General features: G+C 40.7%; 1 protein-coding gene across 1 annotated transcript in view; it reads left to right on the top strand.

Annotated features, from left to right (window-relative positions):
- ASCC2 (activating signal cointegrator 1 complex subunit 2) overlaps nucleotides 1–23,072 on the top strand; it is a 147,338-nt gene that overhangs the window by 57,718 nt on the left and 66,548 nt on the right. The window contains 3 exon segments of the mRNA XM_053702191.1: nucleotides 58–188; nucleotides 190–242; nucleotides 13,420–13,510. Coding sequence (XP_053558166.1) covers nucleotides 58–188; nucleotides 190–242; nucleotides 13,420–13,510 — 275 coding nt within the window.

The raw sequence follows: 23,072 nt of genomic DNA, 5'->3' as shown, positions 1-23,072 counted from the left end.
TGAACAAACCATGTATTATTCAAACTTTGTTTCCTTCTCCAGAAAACAGGAGGACAGCAGCACAAGTCCTGGCAGATAAGAGTGTTATCACATCACAAAGAGGCGGTTACTCCCAATACAACATGGTCACAGAATTAATCCCAGTGGGAGCAGACTATGATGATGAGTATGATGACACCTATGATGGAAAACCAAGTAGGAGCCAATGATGCAGACTCAGATGATGAGCTGATCAGCCGCAGGTGGGAAAACAAAACCCAAGCTGTATAGAACCCTACACATGAGCCCTACATGTGAGAGTATACAAGCTGGGGTCTGATTGGTTGGAGTGGGGCATTGCTTGGTGCATAGTCTAATCATAGGAGAATAATTACTGATCACTTTAGTACTGTAACAGCTTGTTGCATGGGGTGCATGGTAAGTTTCTCTTAAAGTGATTGGTAAATCCAAGCAGATAACAAATAACAAAATAAATAATAGTTTCTGTCATCATTTACTAAAAAAAACACTGTTAATTTACCCTATCTGTGCGGCAAGTAAATTGCTACATCATCGCCTCTTTCCGCACATGGCACAGCGCTCTTCTCCAATGAGGTGATGTTTCCAGCTCTAACTGTGCTAGGATGTCAGTTGACAAGCATGGCTATTGGTTTAGCAGTGGAAACGTCACCTCATTGAAGAAGAGCACTGAGCCATAGGCAGCCAGAGGACGCACACATAGGGTGAGTTTAACAGCATTTTCTCTTGTAAGGTGTATCCAGTCCACGGATCATCCATTACTTGTGGGATATTCTCATTCCCAACAGGAAGTTGCAAGAGGACACCCACAGCAGAGCTGTTATATAGCTCCTCCCCTAACTGCCATATCCAGTCATTCTCTTGCAACTCTCAACACGCATGGAGGGTAGTAAGAGAGAGTGGTGAAATATCGTTAGTTTTTTTTCTTCAATCAAAAGTTTGTTATTTTTACAATGGTACCGGAGTTATACTATTTTATCCAAGGCAGTAAATAGAGGAAGAATCTGCCTGTGTTTTCTATGATCTTAGCAGGTTGTAACTAAGATCCATTGCTGTTCTCACATAGGTCTGAGGAGAGAGGTAACATCAGCGGGGAGAATGGCGTGCAGGTTACTCTGCTATGAGGTATGTGCAAGTTACAATTTTTTCTAGAGATGGAAAATGCTAGAAAAATGCTGCTGATACCGGATTAATGTAAGTTAAGCCTGAATACAGTGATTTAATAGCGACTGATATCATGCTACTCTCAGTGGTAATACTCTTATATAATTGCAATATAAAACGTTTGCTGGCATGTTTAAACATTTTTATATATGTTTATTGGGGCCTAGTTTTTTCCACATGGCTGGCTTAAATGTTGCCTAGAAACAGTTTCCTGAGGCTTTCCACTGTTGTAGTATGAGTGGGAGGGGCCTATTTTAGCGCTTTTTTGCGCAGTTAAAATTACAGACTTGAGACATCCAGCTTCCCTCAGAAGTCCCCTGAATGCTATAGGACATCTCTAAAGGGCTCAAAGGCTTGCCAAAGTCGTTTGTTGAGGAAGGTAGGGCCACAGCAGAGCTGTGGCAGTTTGTTGTGACTGTTTAAAAAACGTCTATCGTTTTTTTGATCTGTTTTTTGAACTAACGGGTTAATCATCCATTTGCAAGTGGGTGCAATGCTCTGTTAGCTTATTACATACACTGTAAATATTTCGTTTGGTTTACTGCCTTTTTTCACTTGTTTTTCAAATTTTGACAAATTTGTTTCTCTTAAAGGCACAGTACCGTTTTTTATATTTGCTTGTTAACTTGATTTAAAGTGTTTTCCAAGCTTGCTAGTCTCATTGCTAGTCTGTACAAACATGTCTGACATAGAGGAAACTCCTTGTTCATTATGTTTAAAAGCATGGTGGAACCCCCTCTTAGAATGTGTACCAAATGTACTGATTTCACTTTAAGCAATAAGATCATATTCTGTCTTTAAAAAATTTATCACCAGAGGAATCTGACGAGGGGGAAGTTATGCCGACTAACTCTCCCCACGTGTAAGATCCTTTGACTCCCGCTCAAGGGACTCACGCTCAAATGGCGCCAAGTACATCTAGGGCGCCCATAGCGTTTACTTTACAAGACATGGCGGCCGTCATGGATAATACACTGTCAGCGGTATTAGCCAGACTACCTGAATTTAAGGGGTAAGCGAGATAGCTCTGGGGTTAGACGAAATACAGAGCATACTGACGCTTTAAGAACCATGTCTGATACTGCCTCACAATATGCAGAAGCTGAGGAAGGAGAGCTTCAGTTTGGTGGGTGATGTTTCTGATTCAGGGAAGATGATGCAACCTGATGCTGATATTTCTACATTTAAATTTAAGCTTGAACACCTCCGCGTTTTGCTCAGGGAGGTTTTAGCTGCTCTGAATGACTGTGATACAATTGCAGTGCCAGAGAAATTGTGTAGACTGGATAAATATTATGCAGTGCTGGTGTGTACTGATGTTTTTCCAATACCTAAAAGGTTTACAGAAATTATTAATAAGGAATGGGATAGACCAGGTGTGCCGTTCTCTCCCCCTCCTATTTTTAGAAAAATGTTTCCAATAGACGCCACCACACAAGACTTATGGCAGACAGTCCCTAAGGTGGAGGGAGCAGTTTCTACTCTAGCAAAGCGTACTACTATCCCTGTCGAGGACAGTTGTGCTTTTTTAGATCCAATGGATAAAAAATTAGGTTACCTTAAGAAAATGTTTATTCAACAGGTTTTATCCTACAGCCCCTTGCATGCATTGCTCCTGTCACTGCTGCTGCGGCGTTCTGGTTTGAGTCTCTGGAAGAGGCTTTACAGGTAGCGACTCCATTGGATGACATACTTGGCAAGCTTAGAGCACTTAAGCTAGCCAATCTTTTGTTTCTGATGCCATTGTTCATTTGACTAAACTAACGGCTAAGAATTCTGGTTTTGCTATACAAGCGCGCAGGGCGCTATGGCTTAAATCATGGTCAGCTGACGTGACTTCAAAATCTAAGCTGCTTAACATTCCCTTCAAGGGGCAGACCCTATTCGGGCCTGGTTTGAAGGAGATTATTGCTGATATCACTGGAGGAAAAGGTCATGCCCTTCCTCAGGACAGGTCCAAATCAAGGGCCAAACAGGCTAATTTTCGTACCTTTTCGAAACTTCAAGGCAGGTGCGGCATCAACTTCCTCTAATGCAAAACAAGAGGGAACTTTTGCTCAGTCCAAGACGGTCTGGAGACCTAACCAGACCTGGAACAAAGGTAAGCAGGCCAAAAAGCCTGCTGCTGCCTCTAAGACAGCATGAAGGAACGGCCCCCTATCCGGTAACGGATCTAGTAGGGGGCAGACTTTCACTCTTCGCCCAGGTCGTGGGCAAGAGATGTCCAGGATCCCTGGGCGTTGGAAAATTATATCCCAGGGATTCTTCTGGACTTCAAAGCTTCCCCCAAAAGGGAGATTTCACCCTTTCACAATTATCTGCAAACCAGATATAGAGAGAGGCATTCTTACACTGTGTACGAGACCTCCTAGTAATGGGAGTGATCCATCCAGATCCAAAGGGAGGAACAGGGACAGGGATTTTTACTCAAATCTGTTTGTGGTTCCGAAAAAAGAGGGAACCTTCAGACCAATTTTGGATCTAAAGATCTTAAACAAATTCCTCAGAGTTCCATCATTCAAGATGGAAACTATTCGTACCATCCTACCTATGATCCAGGAGGATCAATATATGACTACAGTGGATTTAAAAGATGGCTTATCTTCACATTCCGATACACAAGATCATCATCGGTTTCTCAGGTTTGGCCTTTCTAGACAGGCATTACCAGTTTGTAGCTCTTCCCTTTGGGTTAGCTACAGCCCCAAGAATTTTTACGTAGTACTGGCATTTTCTGAGGTCGCATGGGTGGAAAGTGAACGAGGAAAAGAGTTCTCTATCCCCACTCACAAGGGTTTCCTTCCTAGGGACTCTGATAGATTCTGTAGAAATGAAAATTTACCTGACGGAGTCCAGGTTATCAAAGCTTCTAAATTCCTGCCGTGTTCTTCATTCCATTCCGCGCACCTTCGGTGGCTCAGTGCATGGAAGTAATCGGCTTAATGGTAGCGGCAATGGACATAGTGCCGTTTGCACGCCTACATCTCAGACCGCTGCAACTATGCATGCTCAATCAGTGGAACGGGGATTACACAGATTTGTCCCCTCTACTAAATCTCGATCAAGAGACCAGGGATTCTCTTCCTTGGTGGCAATCTCGGAGTCCATCTGTCCAAAGGTATGACCTTTCGCAGGCCAGATTGGACAATTGTAACAACAGATGCCAGCCTTATAGGTTGGGGTGCAGTCTGGAACTCCCTGAAGGCTCAGGGATCGTGGACTCAGGAGGAGACACTCCCTTCCAATAATATTCTGTAACTGAGAGTGATATTCAATGCTCTTCAGGCTTGGCCTCAGTTAGCAACTCTGAGGTACATCAGATTTCAGTCGGACAACATCACGACTGTGGCTTACATCAACCATCAAGGGGGAACAAGAAGTTCCCTAGCGATGTTAGAAGTCTCAAAGATAATTCGCTGGGCAGAGATTCACTCTGCCACCTATCAGCTATCCATATCCCAGGTGTAGAGAACTGGGAGGCGGATTTTCTAAGTCGTCAGACTTTTCTTCCGGGGGGGAGTGGAAACTCCATCCGGAGGTGTTTGCACAATTGATTCATCGTTGGGGCAAACCAGAACCTGGATCTCATGGCGTCACGCCATAGAACACCAAGCTTCCTTGTTACGGATCCATGTCCAGGGATCCCAAGGCGACGCTGATAGATGCTCTAGCAGCGCCCTGGTCTTTCATACCTGGCTTATGTGGTTTTCCACCGTTTCCCTCTGCTCCCTCGACTGATTGCCAAGATCAAGCAGGAGAGAACATCGGTGATTTTGATAGCGCCTGCGTGGTCACGCAGGACCTGGTATGCAGATCTGGTGGACATGTCTTCCTTTCCACCATGGACTCTTCCCTCTGAGACAGACCTTCTACTTCAGGGTCCCTTTCAACCATTCAAATCTAATTCTCTGAGTCTGACTGCCTGGAGATTGAACGCTTGATTCTATCAAAGCGTGGCTTCTCTGAGTTCAGTCATTGATACCTTAATAAAGGCACGAAAGCCTTGTCACCAGGAAAATTTACTATAAAATATGGCGTAAATATCATTTTTGGTGTGAATCCAAGGGTTACTCATAGAGTAAGTCAGGATTCCCAGGATATTATCCTTTCTCCAAGAAGGTTTGGAAAAAGGATTGTCAGCTAGTTCCTTAAAGGGACAGATTTCTGCTCTGTCTATTCTTTTGCACAAGCGTCTGGCCAGATGTTCCAGACGTTCAGGCATTTTGTCAGGCTTTAGTTAGAATCAAGCCTGTGTTTAAACCTGTTGCTCCGCCATGGAGCTTAAATTGGGTTCTTAAGGTTCTTCAAGGAGTTCCGTTTGAACCTCTCCATTGATATCAAAACTTTTATCTTGGAAAGTTCTTTTTTGGTAGCTATTTCCTCGGCTCGCAGAGTCTCCGAGTTATCTGCTTTACAATGTGATTCTCCTTATCTGATTTTCCATACGGATAAGGTAGTCCTGCGTACCAAACCTGGGGTTTTTACCTAAGGTGGTATCTAACAAGAATATCAATCAAGAGATTGTTGTTCCATCCTTGTGTCCTAATCCTTCTTCAAAGAAGGAACGTCTATTACACAATTTGGACGTGGTTCGTGCTTTAAAGGTTTTACTTACAAGCTACTAAAGATTTTCGGCAAACATCTGCTTTGTTTGTGGTCTACTCTGGACAGAGGAGAGGTCAAAAGGCTTCGGCAACCTGTCTTTCTTTTTGGCTAAGAAGCATAATCCGCTTAGCCTGTGAGACTGCTGGACAGCAGCCTCCTGAAAGGATTACAGCTCATTCTACTAGAGCTGTGGCTTCCACTTGGGCCTTTAAAATGAGGCTTCTGTTGAACAGATTTGCAAGGCGGCGACTTGGTCTTCGCTTCATACTTTTTCAAATTTTACAAATTTGACATTTTTGCTTCTTCGGAGGCTATTTCTCTTGTTAAGTGTATCCAGTCCACGGATCATCCATTACTTATGGAATATATTCCTCCTTCCCAACAGGAAGCTGCAAGAGTCCACCCACAGCAAAGCTGCTATATAGCTCCTCCCCTAACTGCCATATTCAGTCATTCTCTTGCAAGCCTCAACATAGATAGGAGGTCGTGAGAGTCTGTGGTGCTTCTACTTAGTTTATTCTTCAATCAAAAGTTTGTTATTTTTAAAATGGCACTGGAGTGTGCTGTTTATCTCAGGCAGTATTTGGAAGAAGAATCTGCCTGCGTTTTTCTATGATCTTAGCAGACGTAACTAAGATCCATTTGCTGTTCTCACACATTCTGAGGAGTGAGGTACTTCAGAGGGGGAATGGCGTGCAGGTTTTCCTGCAGATAAGGTATGTGCAGTAAAATATTTTTCTAGGAATGGAATTGACTAAGAAAATACTGCTGATACCGAAGTAATGTAAGTAAAGCCTTAAATGCAGCGATAGCGACTGGTATCAGGCTTATTAATAGAGATACATACTCTTATAAAAATATGTTTTTTAAACGTTTGCTGCATGTTTAATCGTTTTTTAACGTACATTGGTGATAACACTGTAATGTTGGTATAGCCTTAAATGCAGTATAAAAGCGACTGGTATCAGGCTTAATTAATAGAGATTACATACTCTTGTAAAAATGTGTTTTAAAACGTTTGCTGGCATGTTAATCGTTTTTTAACATATGTTTGGTGATAAAACTTTTGGGGCCTAAGTTTTTTCCACATGGCCTGGCTTAAATTTGCATAGAAACAGTTAACTGAAGCTTCCCACTGTTGGCTGTGGCAGTTTGTTGTGTCTGTTTTTTAAAACGTCTATGTCGTTTTTTTGATCTGTTTTTTGCATTAAGGGGTTAATCATCCATTTGCAAATGGGTGCAATGCTCTGTTACCTTATTACATGTACTGTAAAAATTTCGTTTGTTTTACTAGCCTTTTTTTTCACTGTTTTTCAAATTTTGACAAAATTTGTTTCTCTTAAAGGCACAGTAACGTTTTATATATTTGCTTGTTAACTTGATTTAAAGTGTTTTCCAAGCTTACTAGTCTCATTATTAGACTGTTCTAACAGGTCTAACATAGAGGAAGCTCTGTGTTCATTATGTTTTAAAGCCATGGTGGAACCCCATCTTAGAATGTGTACCAGATGTACTGATTTCATGTTAAACAATAAAGATCATTTTTTGTCTTTAAAAACATTATCACCAGAGGATTCTGTCGTGGGCGGTAGTTATGCCGACTAACTCTCCCCACGTGTCAGACCTTTTGACTTCCGCTTTAGGGACTCACGCTCAAATGGCGCCAAGTACATCAAGGGCACCCATAGCGTTTCTTTTACCAGGGGATTGCTGTCGAGGGGGAAAGTTATGCCGACTAACTCTCCCCACGTGTCAGACCCTTCGACTCCCGACTTCAGGGACTCACGCTCAAATGGCGCCAAGTAACATCAAGGGCGCCCATAGCGTTTATTTTACAAGACATGGCAAAGGTGAGGTGAATAATATTCTGGCAGCAGTATTAGTTCAGACTACCTGAAATTAAAGGAAAGCAGTTAGCTCTGGGGGTAGATGCAGAGCATACAGACGCTTTAAGATCCATGTATGATACTACCTCACAATATGCATAGTCTGTGGGTGATTTTTTTTGACTCAGGGAAGATGATTTTAACCTGATTCTGATATTCTACTTAAAAATTTTCTGCCCTTTTGAGAACCTCCACTTGTTGCCAGGGAGGCTTTGGCTGCTCTGAATGATGTGTACAATTGCAGGGCCAGAGAAATTGTGTAGACTGGATAAATAATATGCTAGTGCCGGTGATGTACTGATGTTTTTCCAATACCTAAAGAGGTTTACTAAAAATTTTTTAATAAGGAATGGGATAGACCAGGTGTGCCGTTCTCTTCCCCTCCTATTTTTTAGAAGAATGTTTTCTAATAGTTACCACCACACGGGACTTCTGGCAGACAGTTCCTAAGGTGGAGAGAAGAGTTTCTACTCTAGCTAAGCGTACCACTACCTCTGACGAGGACAGTTGCTTTTTAGATCCAATGGATAAAAAAATGTTTATTCAACAGGGTTTTATCCTGCAGCCCCTTGCATACATTTCATCCTGTCACTGCTGCTGCGGCGTTCTGGGTTGAGTCTCTTGATGAGGCTTTACAGTTAAGCGACTCCAATTGGATGAATATATTTGACAAAGCTTATGCTAGCCAATTCCTTTGTTTTCTGATGCCTTGTTCATTTGACTAGACTAACGGCTAAGAATTCTGTTTTTTACTATACTGGCGCGCAGAGCGCTATGGCTTATATCATGGTCAGCTGTCGTGACTTTAATAAATAAGCTACTTAACTTCCCTTCAAGGGGCAGACCCTATTCGGGCCTGGTTTGAAGGAGATTATTGCTTATATCACTGGAGGAAAAGGTCATGCCCTTCCTCAGGATAGGTCCAAATCAAGGGCCAAAAAAAAAAAAAAAAAAAAAAAAAAGGTCTAATTTTCGTGCCTTTTAAAAACTTCAGGGCAGGTGTGGCATCCTCTTCCTCTAAGGCAAAACAAGAGGGAATTTTTGCTCAGTCCAAGGCGGTCTGGAGACAATCGACCTGGAACAAAGATAAGCAGGCCAAGGAGCCCTGCTGCTGCCTCTAAGGCAGCATGAAGGAACGGACCCCTATCCGGTAACGGATCCTATAGGGGGCAGACTTTCATTCTTCGCCCAGGCGTGGGCAAGAGATGCCCAGGATCCCTAGGCATTGGAATTTATATCCCAGAGATATCTTCTGGATTTCAAAGATTCCCCCCCAAAAAAAGGGGAGATTTCGCCTTTCACAATTATCTGCAAACCAGATTAAAGAAGGAGGCATTCTTACATTGTGTACGAGATCCATCCAGTTCCAAGAGAGGAACAGGGACAGAGTTTTTACTCAAATCTGTTTGTGGTTCCCAAGGAGAGGGAACCTTCAGACCTCTTTTGGATCTAAAGATCTTAAACAAATTCCTCAGAATTCCGTCATTTAAGATGGAAACTATTCGTACCATCTTAACTATGATCCAGGAGAGTCAATAGAGGACTACAATGGATTTGAAGGATGCTTATCCTCACTAGTGATGCATAAAGATCACCATCGTTTTTCAGGTTTGCCTTTTCTAGACAGGCATTACCAGTTTGTAGCTCTTTCCTTTGGGATATCTACAGCCCCCAAGAATCTTTATGGAGGTTCTGGGGTCGCTTTGGCGGTCCTTAGACCGCGGGGCATAGAAGTGGCCCCTATTTTAGACGACATCCTGATACAGGCGTCAAACATCCAAATGCCCAGTCTCATACGGACGTAAGTCTGGCATTTCTGAGATCACATGGGTGGAAAGTGAACAAGGAAAGAGTTCTCTAGCCCCAATCTCAAGGGTTTCCCTCCTAGGGACTCTGATAGATTCTGTAGAAATGAAATTTACCTGACGGAGTCCAGGTTGTCAAAGTTTCCTAAATTTCTGCCGTGTTTTTTTCATCCCATCCGCGCCCTTCGGTGGCTCAGTACATGAATGAAATCGGCTTAATGGTAGCGGCAAGGGACATAGTACCGTTTGCACGTCTACATTTCAGACCGCTGCAACTATGCATGCTCAGTCAGAGGAACGGGGATTACACAGATTTGTCCCCCTGTTAAACCTGGACCAAGAGACCAGAGATTCTCTTCTCTGGTGACTATGTCGGGTCCATCTGTCCAAGGGTATGACCTTCCGATGGGACAATTGTTACAATAGATGCCAGCCTTTTAGGTTGGGATGCAGTCTGGAACTCCCTGAAGGCTCAGGTATGTGGACTTAGGAGGAGACCCTCCTTCTAATAAATATTCTGGAACTGGGAGTGATATTCCATGCTCTTCAGACTTGGCCTCAGTTAGCAACTCTGAGGTACATCATACTCAGTCGGACAATATACACGACTGTGGCTTACATCAGCCATCAAGGGGGAACAGAAGTTCCCTAACGATGTTAGAAGTCTTACAATAATTCACTGGACAGAGACTCACTCTTGTCTATCAGCTATCCATATCCCAGGTGTTGAGAACTGGGAGGTGGATTTTCTAAGTCGTCAGACTTTTCTTCCGGGGGAGTGGGATTTCCTCCGAGGTCAAGACCAAGCAGGAGAGGGCTTTGGTGTTTTTGACAGCGCCTGCGTAGCCACGCAGGACCTGGTATGCAGATCTGGTGGACATGTCATCCTTTCCATCACGGTCTCTGCTTCTGAGACAGGTCCCTCTACCTCAGGGTCCTTTCAACCATCTAAATAGAATCAATCTGAGATGGACTGCCTGGAGACTGAACGCTTGATGTTATCAAAGCATGGCTTCTCCGAGTCAGTCATTGATACCTTAATACAGACATGAAAGCCTGTCTCTAGGAAAATTGAACATAGATATGGTGTAAATATCTGATTTTTATGAATCCAAGGGTTACTCATGGAGTAAAGTCTGGATTCCCAGGATATTATCTTTTCTCCAAGATGTTTTGAGAAAAGGGTTGTCAGCTAATTCCTTAAAAGGGGACAGATTTTTACTCTGTCTATTTTTTTGCACAAGCGTCTGGCAGGTATTCTAGACGTTCAGGCATTTGGTCAGGCTTTGGTTAGATCCAAGACTGTGTTTAAAACTGTTGCTCCGCCATGGAGCTTAAACCTGATTCTTAAGGTTCTTCAAGAAGTTCCGTTTGAACCTTTTTTGTTCCATAGATATCAATCTTTATCTTGGAAAGTTCCTTTTGGGTAGCTAATTCCTCGACTCGTAGAGTCTCCAAGTTATCTGTGTTACAATGTGATTCTCCTTATCTGGTCCTTCGTACGGATAAGGTAGTCCTGCGTACCAACCTGGGTTTTTTCCTAAGGTGGTATCTAACAAGTACATCACTCAAGAGATAGTTGTTCCATGCTTGTATCCTAATCCTTCCTCAAAGAAGGAACGTCTATTACACAATATTGGACGTGGTTTGTGCTTTAAAGTTTTACTTACAAGCTACTACAGTTTTCATCAAACGTTCACCTTGTTTGTTGTCTATTCTGGACAGAGGAGAGGTCAAAAGACTTCAGCAGCCTCTCTGTCTTTTTGGTTAAAAAGCATAATTCATTTAGCTTATGAGACTGCTGGACAGCAGCCTCCTGAAGGGATTACAGCTCATTCTACTAGAGCTGTGGTTTTCACTTGGGCCTTTTTTAAATGTGGCTTCTGTTGAACAGATTTACAAGACGGAGTCTTGGTCTGCGCTTCATACTTTTCAAATTTAACAAATTTGATACCTTGCTTCTTCGGAGGCTATTTTTGGGAGAAAGGGTTTTTTACAGGCAGTGGTAACTTCCGTTTAAGTACCTGCCTTGTCCCTCCCATCATCCGTGTACTTTAGCTTTGGTATTGGTATTCCATAAGTAATGGATGATCCGTGGACTGGATACACTTAACAAGAGAAAACATAATTTATGCTTACCTGATAAATTTATTTCTCTTGTAGTGTATCCAGTCCACGGCCCGCCCTGTCACTTTAAGGCAGGTAATTTTTTTCATTTGAACTACAGTCACCACTGCACCCTATGGTTTTTCCTTTCTCTGCATGTTTTCGGTCAAATGACTGAATATGGCAGTTAGGGGAGGAGCTATATAGCAGCTTTGCTGTGGGTGGACTCTTGCAGCTTCCTGTTGGGAAGGAGAATATATTCCATAAGTAATGGATGATCCGTGGACTGGATACACTACAAGAGAAATAAATTTATCAGGTAAGCATAAATTATGTTTTTTGGGAGAAAGGTTTTACAGGTAGTGGTACCTTCCGTTTAAGTACCTGCCTTGTCCCTCCCTTCATCCGTGTACTTTAGCTTTGGTATTGGTATCCCACAAGTAATGGATGATCCGTGGACTGGATACACCTTACAAGAGAAAACACAATTTATGCTTACCTGATAAATTTATTTCTCTTGTGGTGTTCCAGTCCACGGCCCGCCCTGTCATTTTAAGGCAGGTATTTTTTAATTTTAAACTACAGTCACCACTGCACCCTATGGTTTCTCCTTTCTCTGCGTGTTTTTCGGTCGAATGACTGGATATGGCAGTTAGGGGAGGAGCTATATAACAGCTCTGCTGTGGGTGTCCTCTTGCAACTTCCTGTTGGGAATGAGAATATCCCACAAGTAATTGATGATTCGTGGACTGGATACACCACAAGAGAAATAAATTTATCAGGTAAGCATAAATTGTGTTTTTTTAGTAAATGATGACAGAAACTAATGTTTATTTTGTTATTTGTTATACGCTTGGATTTACCATCACTTTAACACATTCTTTTCAGAAGTTAACATGTTGCAATTGTATAAAATTTGGCAGTGAACTAGGACAGGTGCAGCACATAAAAACAATGCAGGTGAGAGTGTGAGTTAATAGCTAAGAGTGCATGGGCAGAGCTAAATTATTTTTTTTTAGCTCAGTATTTTTGTAAACAAGATTCAGCACATCCAACTTCAGTTAAAAAAGGGATAAGAAAGTCCAAAATTAAACTTCCATGACTAAGAGCATATAATTATAAGATATTTTTAAATTTACTTCTGTTATCAAATTTACTTTGTGCTCTTAGTATACTTTGTTGAAAAGAATATGTACATATCTTACACTACTCAGAGTTAGCTGGGGATTGGTGGCTACACACATTTGTCTCGTCATTGACTCACTGGATGTGTTCAGCTAGCTTTCAGTAGTGTGTTGGTGCTCTGGAGTAAACTTTGTTTTTAAACCCTTAGCAGGAGCTAAACACAGTTATATGCAAGCAATAGTGCAATAACAAAATCCTTTATATTATAAGAGCATTTTCTTTTTTTCACCTTTATATCCCTTTAATGAGTGCAGGCTAGGGTCAGGATTTTTTAATGTCATGTTTGAGAGAATACAGCACCAGGGTAAGAACTGCAGAATAATTGACGAGTTAGATCAGTCTGACAGCACTCAAAATTGATAGTTTAATACACAGATAACGGGTGGGATAAAGGAACATTATAGTTGATAAAGTACATGCACTAATTCATTAAAGCATGTAATTTTCAGACTAGCTAGCCTGTACCTCTGTTTGCTTAACCTCGACAAAGGGGATAAAACACAAAGTACTGCTTGGGACCCGCAGAACACTGTTAGTCCAGAGGGGGAACTGCAGCTGACCCAATTAGCAGCGCTAGTTGCACAACCCTGCTGAAATACTGCATTGAATGATAGTTTACCGGTATATAAAACCTGTGTCATCTTTTCCAGACCCTTCACTATACCTCAGGTGCTGAGGTCTCGGGAGCGTGAAGAGGAGGAAATAGAGGAAGACGAGGAAGAAGAAGAAGAAGCTGTCAAGGTACACATTGGGCAAAGTCGCTGTTTGTGTACAGGCTGTTTCAATGGTAGCTGGTACCTAAATAGCGCTTGGTTTTATTTTCAAATAAACCTGAACTGAAACTTGAACCTGGAAGTCTGTAAACATTCTGCCAGAGTAAATTCATCATACTAAGATAAACTTAGTTGAAAGCTACAACTGAAAGTAAGTTTACACACAAACTAAATCATTGTTATGCAGGTAATATTAACCAAATCATTTAAACTATAATTTTTAATAGGTTATTATCGATTTAAAATAATAAAATACAATCCTTTCCCATATGCAATAACATTCAAAGACAGGTTAAAAACACATTGACATAGCCTGTAAAATTAAAGTAGTAATAGCTTCTCTGTTCAATATTCATATATCTAAATGTTACAAGCATTAAATCATTGTGGATAAATTATCAAAGGTTCTTAACCTATATGTACTCCTATCTGGAGGTATCAAGCATAGAAATAACACTGATCTTAGACTAAGCTCCTTCAATCCGGGAGCTTAATTACATTTACCACTATTAAATATTGCAAAGAGAGCATAGCGAACAGGCTGGTTATGATTTATATTAATCAGGCTAAGCACAAGCAGGTTAAAAAAGGAGATCAGTACTTCCAGTGTGGTACCCGAGTAATTATCTCCCTTTTTTAACCTGCTTGAGCTTAGCCTGATTATTATAATCATAACCAGCCTGTTCGCTATGGTCTCTTTGCAATATTAAACAGTGGTAAATGTAAATGAGCTCCCGGATTGAAGGAGCTTAGTCTAAGATCAGGGTTGTTTCTTTGCTTGTGTATATATAGAACCTTGATAACAACCTTTGACAACATATCCACAATGATTTAATGCTCTTAACATATAGATATATGAATATTGAACAGAGAAGCTATGACTACTTTAATTTTACAGGCAATCTCAATGTGTTTTCTTTCCTAAGATATGGTGAGTCCACGGCTTGAGTAATTACTGTTGGGAATATCACTCCTGGCCAGCAGGAGGAGGCAAAGAGCACCACAGTTAAACTGCTAAGTATCACTACCTTACCCACAACCCCCAGTCATTCTCTTTGCCTTTGGTGCATGGAGGAGGTAAAGTTTAGGTGTCTGAAGAAAAATTTTGATTTAATCTACAAGCAAGTTTTGGGGTATAGCCGTATTCCACGTCATTCCTTGCAGTCGAGTAGTGGTGGCTTTAAAGCAGTTAGGAACTTGTAAAGAGGTACTTACTGCGTTTTCCTAACAAACGCTGCCCTAGTTTAGAAAGGAAGAGTTGGCTACTCTGTTCTTTCTTTTAAAAAGGTCTCTGTGAAGAACTGTGTCTTCTCATACCTTGTAACTGTCTACATGCCGAACAGCGGAGCAGGTAAGTGCTTTTTTCTTCCAGTTGGGGAGACCATGCACTTAACAAATTAAGACACTGCTTTTTTATTTGGACATAGATAATCCTGTTGTATGGGTTACACTGGGGCACGAAGCAGACACTGTAGCATGTGTGAGACTAACATTTAAACTCTTTTAAAAAGAAAGGGTAAAATGTTTTATTAGGCTTTATTTTCTGACACGTATTTACTTGATAAAGCAATTTAAGTTTAAACTGAAAAAGTAAGGCTGAATTTTCTATTTCAGCAGTTTATTAATTTCCATATTGCTTTAAAATAAAATGATTCAACATTTTAAACTGTCAGGTTTGAAAAAAAGGTTATTTCTGGTACTCAGTGTACCAAGAAGCTATTTTTAGTGCCTCTCTGTGTCGCAGCAGTAATTTGACCTCAGCAGTTGCGGTCATATGACCTTTTTCTGAGGAAAAAGTAGTTTTTTCTCCATTTCTGGTAGTGGTAAGGCACCTCAGTAATTGAGGTGTGGGGTTGCCTGAGGTGTATTTTAGAAATTTGATGTTTATTAAATGTTTTTTCTTAACTTTTCTTACATAATTTTAGCTGGGGATCAATCCTAATATGGGATAAAATTTAAAGTGTATTTCTTTCATGTAATTAGCAAGAGTCCATGAGCTAGTGACGTATGGGATATACATTCCTACCAGGAGGGGCAAAGTTTCCCAAACCTTAAAATGCCTATAAATACACCCCTCACCACACCCACAATTCAGTTTTACAAACTTTGCCTCCGATGGAGGTGGTGAAGTAAGTTTGTGCTAGATTCTACGTTGATATGCGCTCTGCAGCAAGTTGGAGCCCGGTTTTCCTCTCAGCGTGCAGTGAATGTCAGAGGGATGTGAGGAGAGTATTGCCTATTTGAATGCAGTGATCTCCTTCTACGGGGTCTATTTCATAGGTTCTCTGTTATCGGTCGTAGAGATTCATCTCTTACCTCCCTTTCAGATCGACGATATACTCTTATATATACCATTACTTCTGCTGATTCTCGTTTCAGTACTGGTTTGGCTTTCTACAAACATGTAGATGAGTGTCCTGGGGTAAGTAAATCTTATTTTCTGTGACACTCTAAGCTATGGTTGGGCACTTTGTTTATAAAGTTCTAAATATATGTATTCAAACATTTATTTGCCTTGACTCAGAATGTTCAACATTCCTTATTTTTCAGACAGTCAGTTTCATATTTGGGATAAATGCATTTGTTTCAATCATTTTTTCTTACCTTAAAAAATTTGACTTTTTCCCTGTGGGCTGTTAGGCTCGCGGGGGCAGAAAATGCTTCATTTTATTGCGTCATTCTTGGCGCGGACTTTTTTGGCGCAAATTTTTTTTTCTGTTTCCGGCGTCATACGTGTTGCCGGAAGTTGCGTCATTTTTTGACGTTTTTTTGCGTCAAAAATGTTGGCGTTCCGGATGTGGCGTCATTTTTGGCGCCAAAAGCATTTAGGCGCCAAATAATGTGGGCGTCTTTTTTGGCGCTAAAAAATATGGGCGTCATTTTTGTCTCCACATTATTTAAGTCTCATTATTTATTGCTTCTGGTTGCTAGAAGCTTGTTCTCTGGCATTTTTTTCCCATTCCTGAAACTGTCATTTAAGGAATTTGATCAATTTTGCTTTATATGTTGTTTTTTTCTTTTACATATTGCAAGATGTTCCACGTTGCAACTGAGTCAGAAGATACTTCAGGAAAATCACTGCCCAGTGCTGGAGCTACCAAGCTAAGTGTATCTGCTATAAACTTTTGGTATCTGTTTCTCCAGCTGTTGTTTGTATTGCATGTCATGTCAAACTTATTAATGCAGATAAAATTTCCTTTAGTACTGTTACATTACCTGTTGCTGTTCCGTCAACATCTAATTTTCAGAGTGTTCCTGATAACATAAGAGATTTTATTTTTTAAATCCATTAAGAAGGCTATGTCTGTTATTTCTCCTTCTAGTATACATAAAAGTCTTTTAAAACTTCTCTTTTTTCAGATGAATTTTTAAATGAACATCATCATTCTGATACTGATAATGGTTCTTCTGGTTCAGAGGTTTCTGTCTCAGAGGTTGATGCTGATAAATCTTTGTATTTGTTCAAGATGGAATTTATTCGTTCTTTACTTAAAGAAGTATTATTTGCATTAGAAATAGAGGATTCTGGTCCTCTTGATACTAAATGTAAACGTTTAAATAAGGTTTTTAAATCTCCTGTAGTTATTCCAGAAGTGTTTTATCTCCCTGATGCTATTTCTGAAGTAATTTCCAGGGAATGGAATAATTTGGGTAATTTATTTACTCCTTCTAGACGTTTAAGCAATTATATCCTGTGCCATCTGACAGATTAGAGTTTTTTGGGACAAAAATCCCTAAGGTTATGGGGCTGTCTCTACTCCTGCTAATGTACTACTATTCATACGGCAGATAGTACTTCATTTAAGGATCCTTTAGATAGGAAAATTGAATCCTTTCTAAGAAAAGCTTACTTATGTTCAGGTAATCTTCTTAGACCTGCTATATTTTTAGCGGATGTTGCTGCAGCTTCAACTTTTTGGTTAGAAGCTTTAGCGCAACAAGTAACAGATCATAATTTTATAGCATTATTATTATTCTATAACATGCTAATAATTTTATTGGTGATACCATCTTTTGATATCATTAGAGTTGATGTCAGGTATATGTCTCTAGCTATTTTAGCTAGAAAAGCTTTATGGATTAAACTTGGAATGCTGATATGTCTTCTAAGTCAACTTTGCTTTCCCTTTCTTTCCAGGGTAAATAATCATTTTCGTTCCTTTCCTCACAACAAGGAACAAAAGCCTGATCCTTCATCCTCAGGAGCGTTATCAGTTTGGAAACTATTTCCAGTTTGGAATATATCCAAGCCTTATAGAAACCTATAGCCAGCTCCTAAGTACCTATGAAGGTGCGGCCCTTATTCCAGCTCAGCTAGTATGGGGCAGATTACGTTTTCTTCAAAGAAATTTGGATCAATTCCGTTCTCAATCTCTGGTTTCAGAACATTGTTTCAGAAAGGTACAGAATTGGCTTCAAGTTAAGGCCTCCTGCTAAGATTTTTTTCTTTCCCGTGTCCCAGTTAACACAGCAAAGGCTCAGCATTTCTGAAATGTGTTTCAGATCTAGAGTTGGCTGGAGTATTTATGCCAGTTCTAGTTCTGGAACAGGGGCTGGGGTTTTATTTTATCTCTTCATTGTACCAAAGAAGGTCAATTCCTTCAGACCAGTTCCGGATCTATCATTATTGAATCGTTATGTTAGGATACCAACATTCAAGATGGTTACTGTAGGACTATCCTGCCTTTTGTTTAGCAAGGGCATTATATGTCTACAATAGATTTACAGGATGTGTATCTGCATATTCCGATTCATCCAGATCACTTTTAGTGTCTGAGATTCTCTTTTTAGACAAGCATTACCGGTTTTGTGGCTCTACCGTTTGGCCTAGCCTCAGTTCCAAGAATTTTTTTCAAAGGTTCTCGGTGCCCTTCTTTCTGTAATCAGAGAACAGGGTTTTGGTATTTCCTTATTTGGACGATATCTTGGTACTTGCTCAGTCTTCTCATTTTCGAAGAATCTCATACGAATCGACTTGTGTTGTTTCTTCAAGTTCATGGTTGGAGGATCAATTTACCAATCAGTTCATTGATTCCTCAGACAAGGGTAACCTTTTTAGGTTTCTAGATAGATTCAGTGTCTATGACTCTGTCCTTGTCAGACAAGAGAAGTTTAACATTGATATCAGCTTGTCAAAACCTTCAGTCACAATCATTCCCTTTGGTAGCCTTATGCATGGAAATGTTGGGTCTTAGGACTGCCGCATCAGATGCGATCTCCTTTGCTCGTTTTCACATGCGACCTCTTCAGCTCTGTATGCTGAACCAATGGTACAGGGATTACTCAAGATATCTCAATTAATATCTTTAAACCGATTTTACGACACTCTCTGACATGGTGGACAGATCACCATCGTTTAGTTCAGGGGGCTTCTTTGTTCTTCCGACCTGGACTATAATCTCAACAGATGCAAGTCTTACAGGTTGGGGAGCTGTGTGGGGGTATCTGACAGCACAAGGGGTTTGGGAATCTCAGGAGGTGAGATTTCCGATCAATATTTTGGAACTCCGTGCAATTTTCAGAGCTCTTCAGTCTTGGCCTCTTCTGAAGAGAGAGTTGTTCATTTGTTTTCAGATAGACAATGTCACAAATGTGGCATACATCAATCATCAAGGAGGGACTCACAGTCCTCTGGCTATGAAAGAAGTATCTCGAATTTTGGTTTGGGCGGAATCCAGCTCCTGTCTAATCTCTGCGGTTCATATCCCAGGTATGGACAATTGGAAAGCGGATTATCTCAGTCGCCAAACATTGCATCCGGGCGAATGGTCTCTTCACCCAGAGGTATTTCTTCAGATTGTTCAAATGTGGGAACTTCCAGAAATAGATCTGATGGCTTATCATCTAAACAAGAAACTTCCCAGGTATCTGTCCAGATCCCGGGATCCTCAGGCGGAGGCAGTGGATGCATTATCACTTCCTTGGAAGTATCATCCTGCCTATATCTTTCCGCCTCTAGTTCTTCTTCCAAGAGTAATCTCCAAGATTCTGAAGGAATGCTCGTTTGTTCTGCTGGTAGCTCCGGCATGGCCTCACAGGTTTTGGTATGCGGATCTTGTCCGGATGGCCTCTTGCCAACCGTGGACTCTTCCGTTAAGACCAGACCTTCTGTCTCAAGGTCCTTTTTTCCATCAGGATCTGAAATCCTTAAATTTAAAGGTATGGAGATTGAACGCTTGATTCTTGGTCAAAGAGGTTTCTCTGACTCTGTGATTAATACTATGTTACAGGCTCGTAAATCTGTATCCAGAGAGATATATTATAGAGTCTGGAAGACTTATATTTCTTGGTGTCTTTCTCATCATTTTTCTTGGCATTCTTTTAGAATACCGAGAATATTACAGTTTCTTCAGGATGGTTTAGATAAGGGTTTGTCCGCAAGTTCCTTGAAAGGACAAATCTCTGCTCTTTCTGTTCTTTTTCACAGAAAGATTGCTATTCTTCCTGATATTCATTGTTTTGTACAAGCTTTGGTTCGTATAAAGCCTGTCATTAAGTCACTTTCTCCTCCTTGGAGTTTGAATTTGGTTCTGGGGGCTCTTCAAGCTCCTCCATTTGAACCTATGCATTCATTGGACATTAAATTACTTTCTTGGAAAGTTTTGTTCCTTTTGGCCATCTCTTCTGCCAGAAGAGTTTCTGAATTATCTGCTCTTTCTTGTGAGTCTCCTTTTCTGATTTTTCATCAGGATAAGGCGGTGTTGCGAACTTCTTTTGAATTTTTACCTAAGTTGTGAATTCCAACAACATTAGTAGAAACATTGTGGTTCCTTCATTATGTCCTAATCCTAAGAATTCTAAGGAGAAATCGTTGCATTCTTTGGATGTTGTTAGAGCTTTGAAATATTATGTTGAAGCTACTAAGTCTTTCCGAAAGACTTCTAGTTTATTTGTTATCTTTTCCGGTTCTAGAAAGGCCAGAAAACGTCTGCCATTTCTTTGGCATCTTGGTTGAAATCTTTAATTCATCTTGCCTATGTTGAGTCGGGTAAAACTCTGCCTCAGAGGATTACAGCTCATTCTACTAGGTCAGTTTCTACTTCCTGGGCGTTTAGGAATGAAGCTTCGGTTGATCAGATTTGCAAAGCGGCAACTTGGTCCTCTTTGCATACTTTTACCAAATTCTACCATTTTGATGTATTTTCTTCTTCTGAAGCAGTTTTTGGTAGAAAAGTACTTCAGGCAGCGGTTTCAGTTTGAATCTTCTGCTTATGTTTTTCATTAAACTTTATTTTGGGTGTGGATTATTTTCAGCAGGAATTGGCTGTCTTTATTTTATCCCTCCCTCTCTAGTGACTCTTGTGTGGAAAGATCCACATCTTGGGTAGTCATTATCCCATACGTCACTAGCTCATGGACTCTTGCTAATTACATGAAAGAAAACATAATTTATGTAAGAACTTACCTGATAAATTAATTTCTTTCATATTAGCAAGAGTCCATGAGGCCCGCCCTTTTTTTGTGGTGGTTATGATTTTTTTGTATAAAGCACAATTATTCCAATTCCTTATTTTATATGCTTTCGCACTTTTTTCTTATCACCCCACTTCTTGGCTATTCGTTAAACTGAATTGTGGGTGTGGTGAGGGGTGTATTTATAGGCATTTTAAGGTTTGGGAAACTTTGCCCCTCCTGGTAGGAATGTATATCCCATACGTCACTAGCTCATGGACTCTTGCTAATATGAAAGAAATGAATTTATCAGGTAAGTTCTTACATAAATTATGTTTTTTTCCTTTATCTTATTTTATTTGAATATTAAAATCTTTTAAACTTATCTGTACAAGTTTATTTACTGTTTCACAACATGTCTGATATGGAGCAAGAGCCTGCTCTCATGAATTCATGTTTATTATGTTTAGATGCACAAATTGCAGCTCCTATGCAATTTTGTTCTTCATGTGTCAAGAAAACCTTGCAAAATAAAGGTAACATTTTTGAGCCTAATGTCTCTCAAGATGATGCTGTTAAAATAATACCTCAGCTTTCTCCTGCTTCATTCCAAGCCTCAATGGCTTCACATGCAGTGCCCTGTGGTTCCTCTAACTCCTAGTGGAGTTTATTTAAAAGCAGAAATTGCTGCCCAGATATCTTCAGCGGTATCTGTGGAAAATTTAGAAATTCAGTAAGTAAGGTGCTTGTCCTCAGTTCTGCTTCCCAAATTGCCCTTTCTGATAAGTCTGATAAGGAAGATACATCGGGATTTTCTGAGGGTGAAATCTCAGATTCGGACAGTATAATTCCTTCTTCTGAGTGAGGTGGTATCCTTCATATTTAAGCTTGAACACCTTTGTGTTTTGTTAAAGGAGGTTTTAGCTACTTTAGATGACTCGGATACCCCTGTCGTTGTCACTCCTAAGGAATCTAGTAAACTTAATAGTTTCTTTGATGAACCTTCCACTTTGGAGGTTTTTCCTGTGCCGGACCGTGCTAGGGAGATTATCTCACAGGAATGGGAGAAACCAGGGGTGTCTTTTTCCCCGTCTCCCATTTTTAAGAAAATGTTTCCTGTCGAGGACTCCATTAAAGACCCTTGGTATACTGTACCCAAAGTTGAAGGGACCATTTCCACTCTGGCTAAGAGAACTACTATTCCTATTGAGGATAGCTGCTCTTTTAAGGATCCGATGGACAAGAAGTTGGAGGCTTATTTGACAAAGATTTATGTTCATCAAGGTTATCAATGGCAACCTGCGGTGTGTATTGCCACCGTGACTAGTGCGGCATCTTATTGGTTCGACGCCTTGTCTCATTCTCTTCAAGTAGAGACTTCCTTGGATGAAATTCAGGATAGGATTAAAGCTCTTAGGTTGGCCAATTCCTTTTTTGCAGATGCCATTTTACAGGTTGTTCGACTAGGAGCTAAAACTTCTAGTTTCGCTGTCCTAGCCCACAGGGCGTTATGGTTGAAATCCTGGTCTGCACACGTCTCCGCTAAAGTCAAGCTTCTGGTGATTCCTTACAAGAGCAAAACCTTGTTTGGACCCAGTTTGGCAGCAATTGTCTCTGATATTCAGGGTGGAAAAGGGTATTTTCTACATCAAGATAAGAAGAATAGGCCTAAAGAATGTCAGAGTAATTTTCATTCCTTTCGTAACTTCCGAAGAAAGCCTTCCCCTTCTTCTTCCAAGCAGGAACAATCCGAGTCCAATCATCAGTCTTGGAACAAGGGGAAACAATTAAAGAAACCCGAAGCTGACTCCAAATCAGCATGAAGGGTTTGACCCGATCTGGGTTCGGATCAGGTGGGGGACAGACTTTCTCAGTTCTCTCAAACCTGGATACGAGATGTCCCAGATACCTAGACTGTGGACATAGTATCCCAGGGTTACAACTTGGAATTCAAGACTTTTCCTCTCAAAGGCAGATTCCTTCTCTCAAGATTATCTGCAGACCAGATAAAGAGAGAGGCGTTCTTGAAATGTATACAATATCTTTCCTCCCTGGGAGTGATAGTTCCAGTGCAGGAACAGGGTCTCGGGTTCTACTCCAACCCATTTGTGGTTCCCAAAAAGGGAACTTTCTGTCCC

This window comes from Bombina bombina, chromosome 2 (genome assembly GCF_027579735.1).
Source record: "Bombina bombina isolate aBomBom1 chromosome 2, aBomBom1.pri, whole genome shotgun sequence".
Taxonomy (NCBI): domain Eukaryota; kingdom Metazoa; phylum Chordata; class Amphibia; order Anura; family Bombinatoridae; genus Bombina; species Bombina bombina.
Note: the sequence above shows the minus strand (reverse complement) of the source record. Positions and strands in the feature narration are given on the sequence as shown.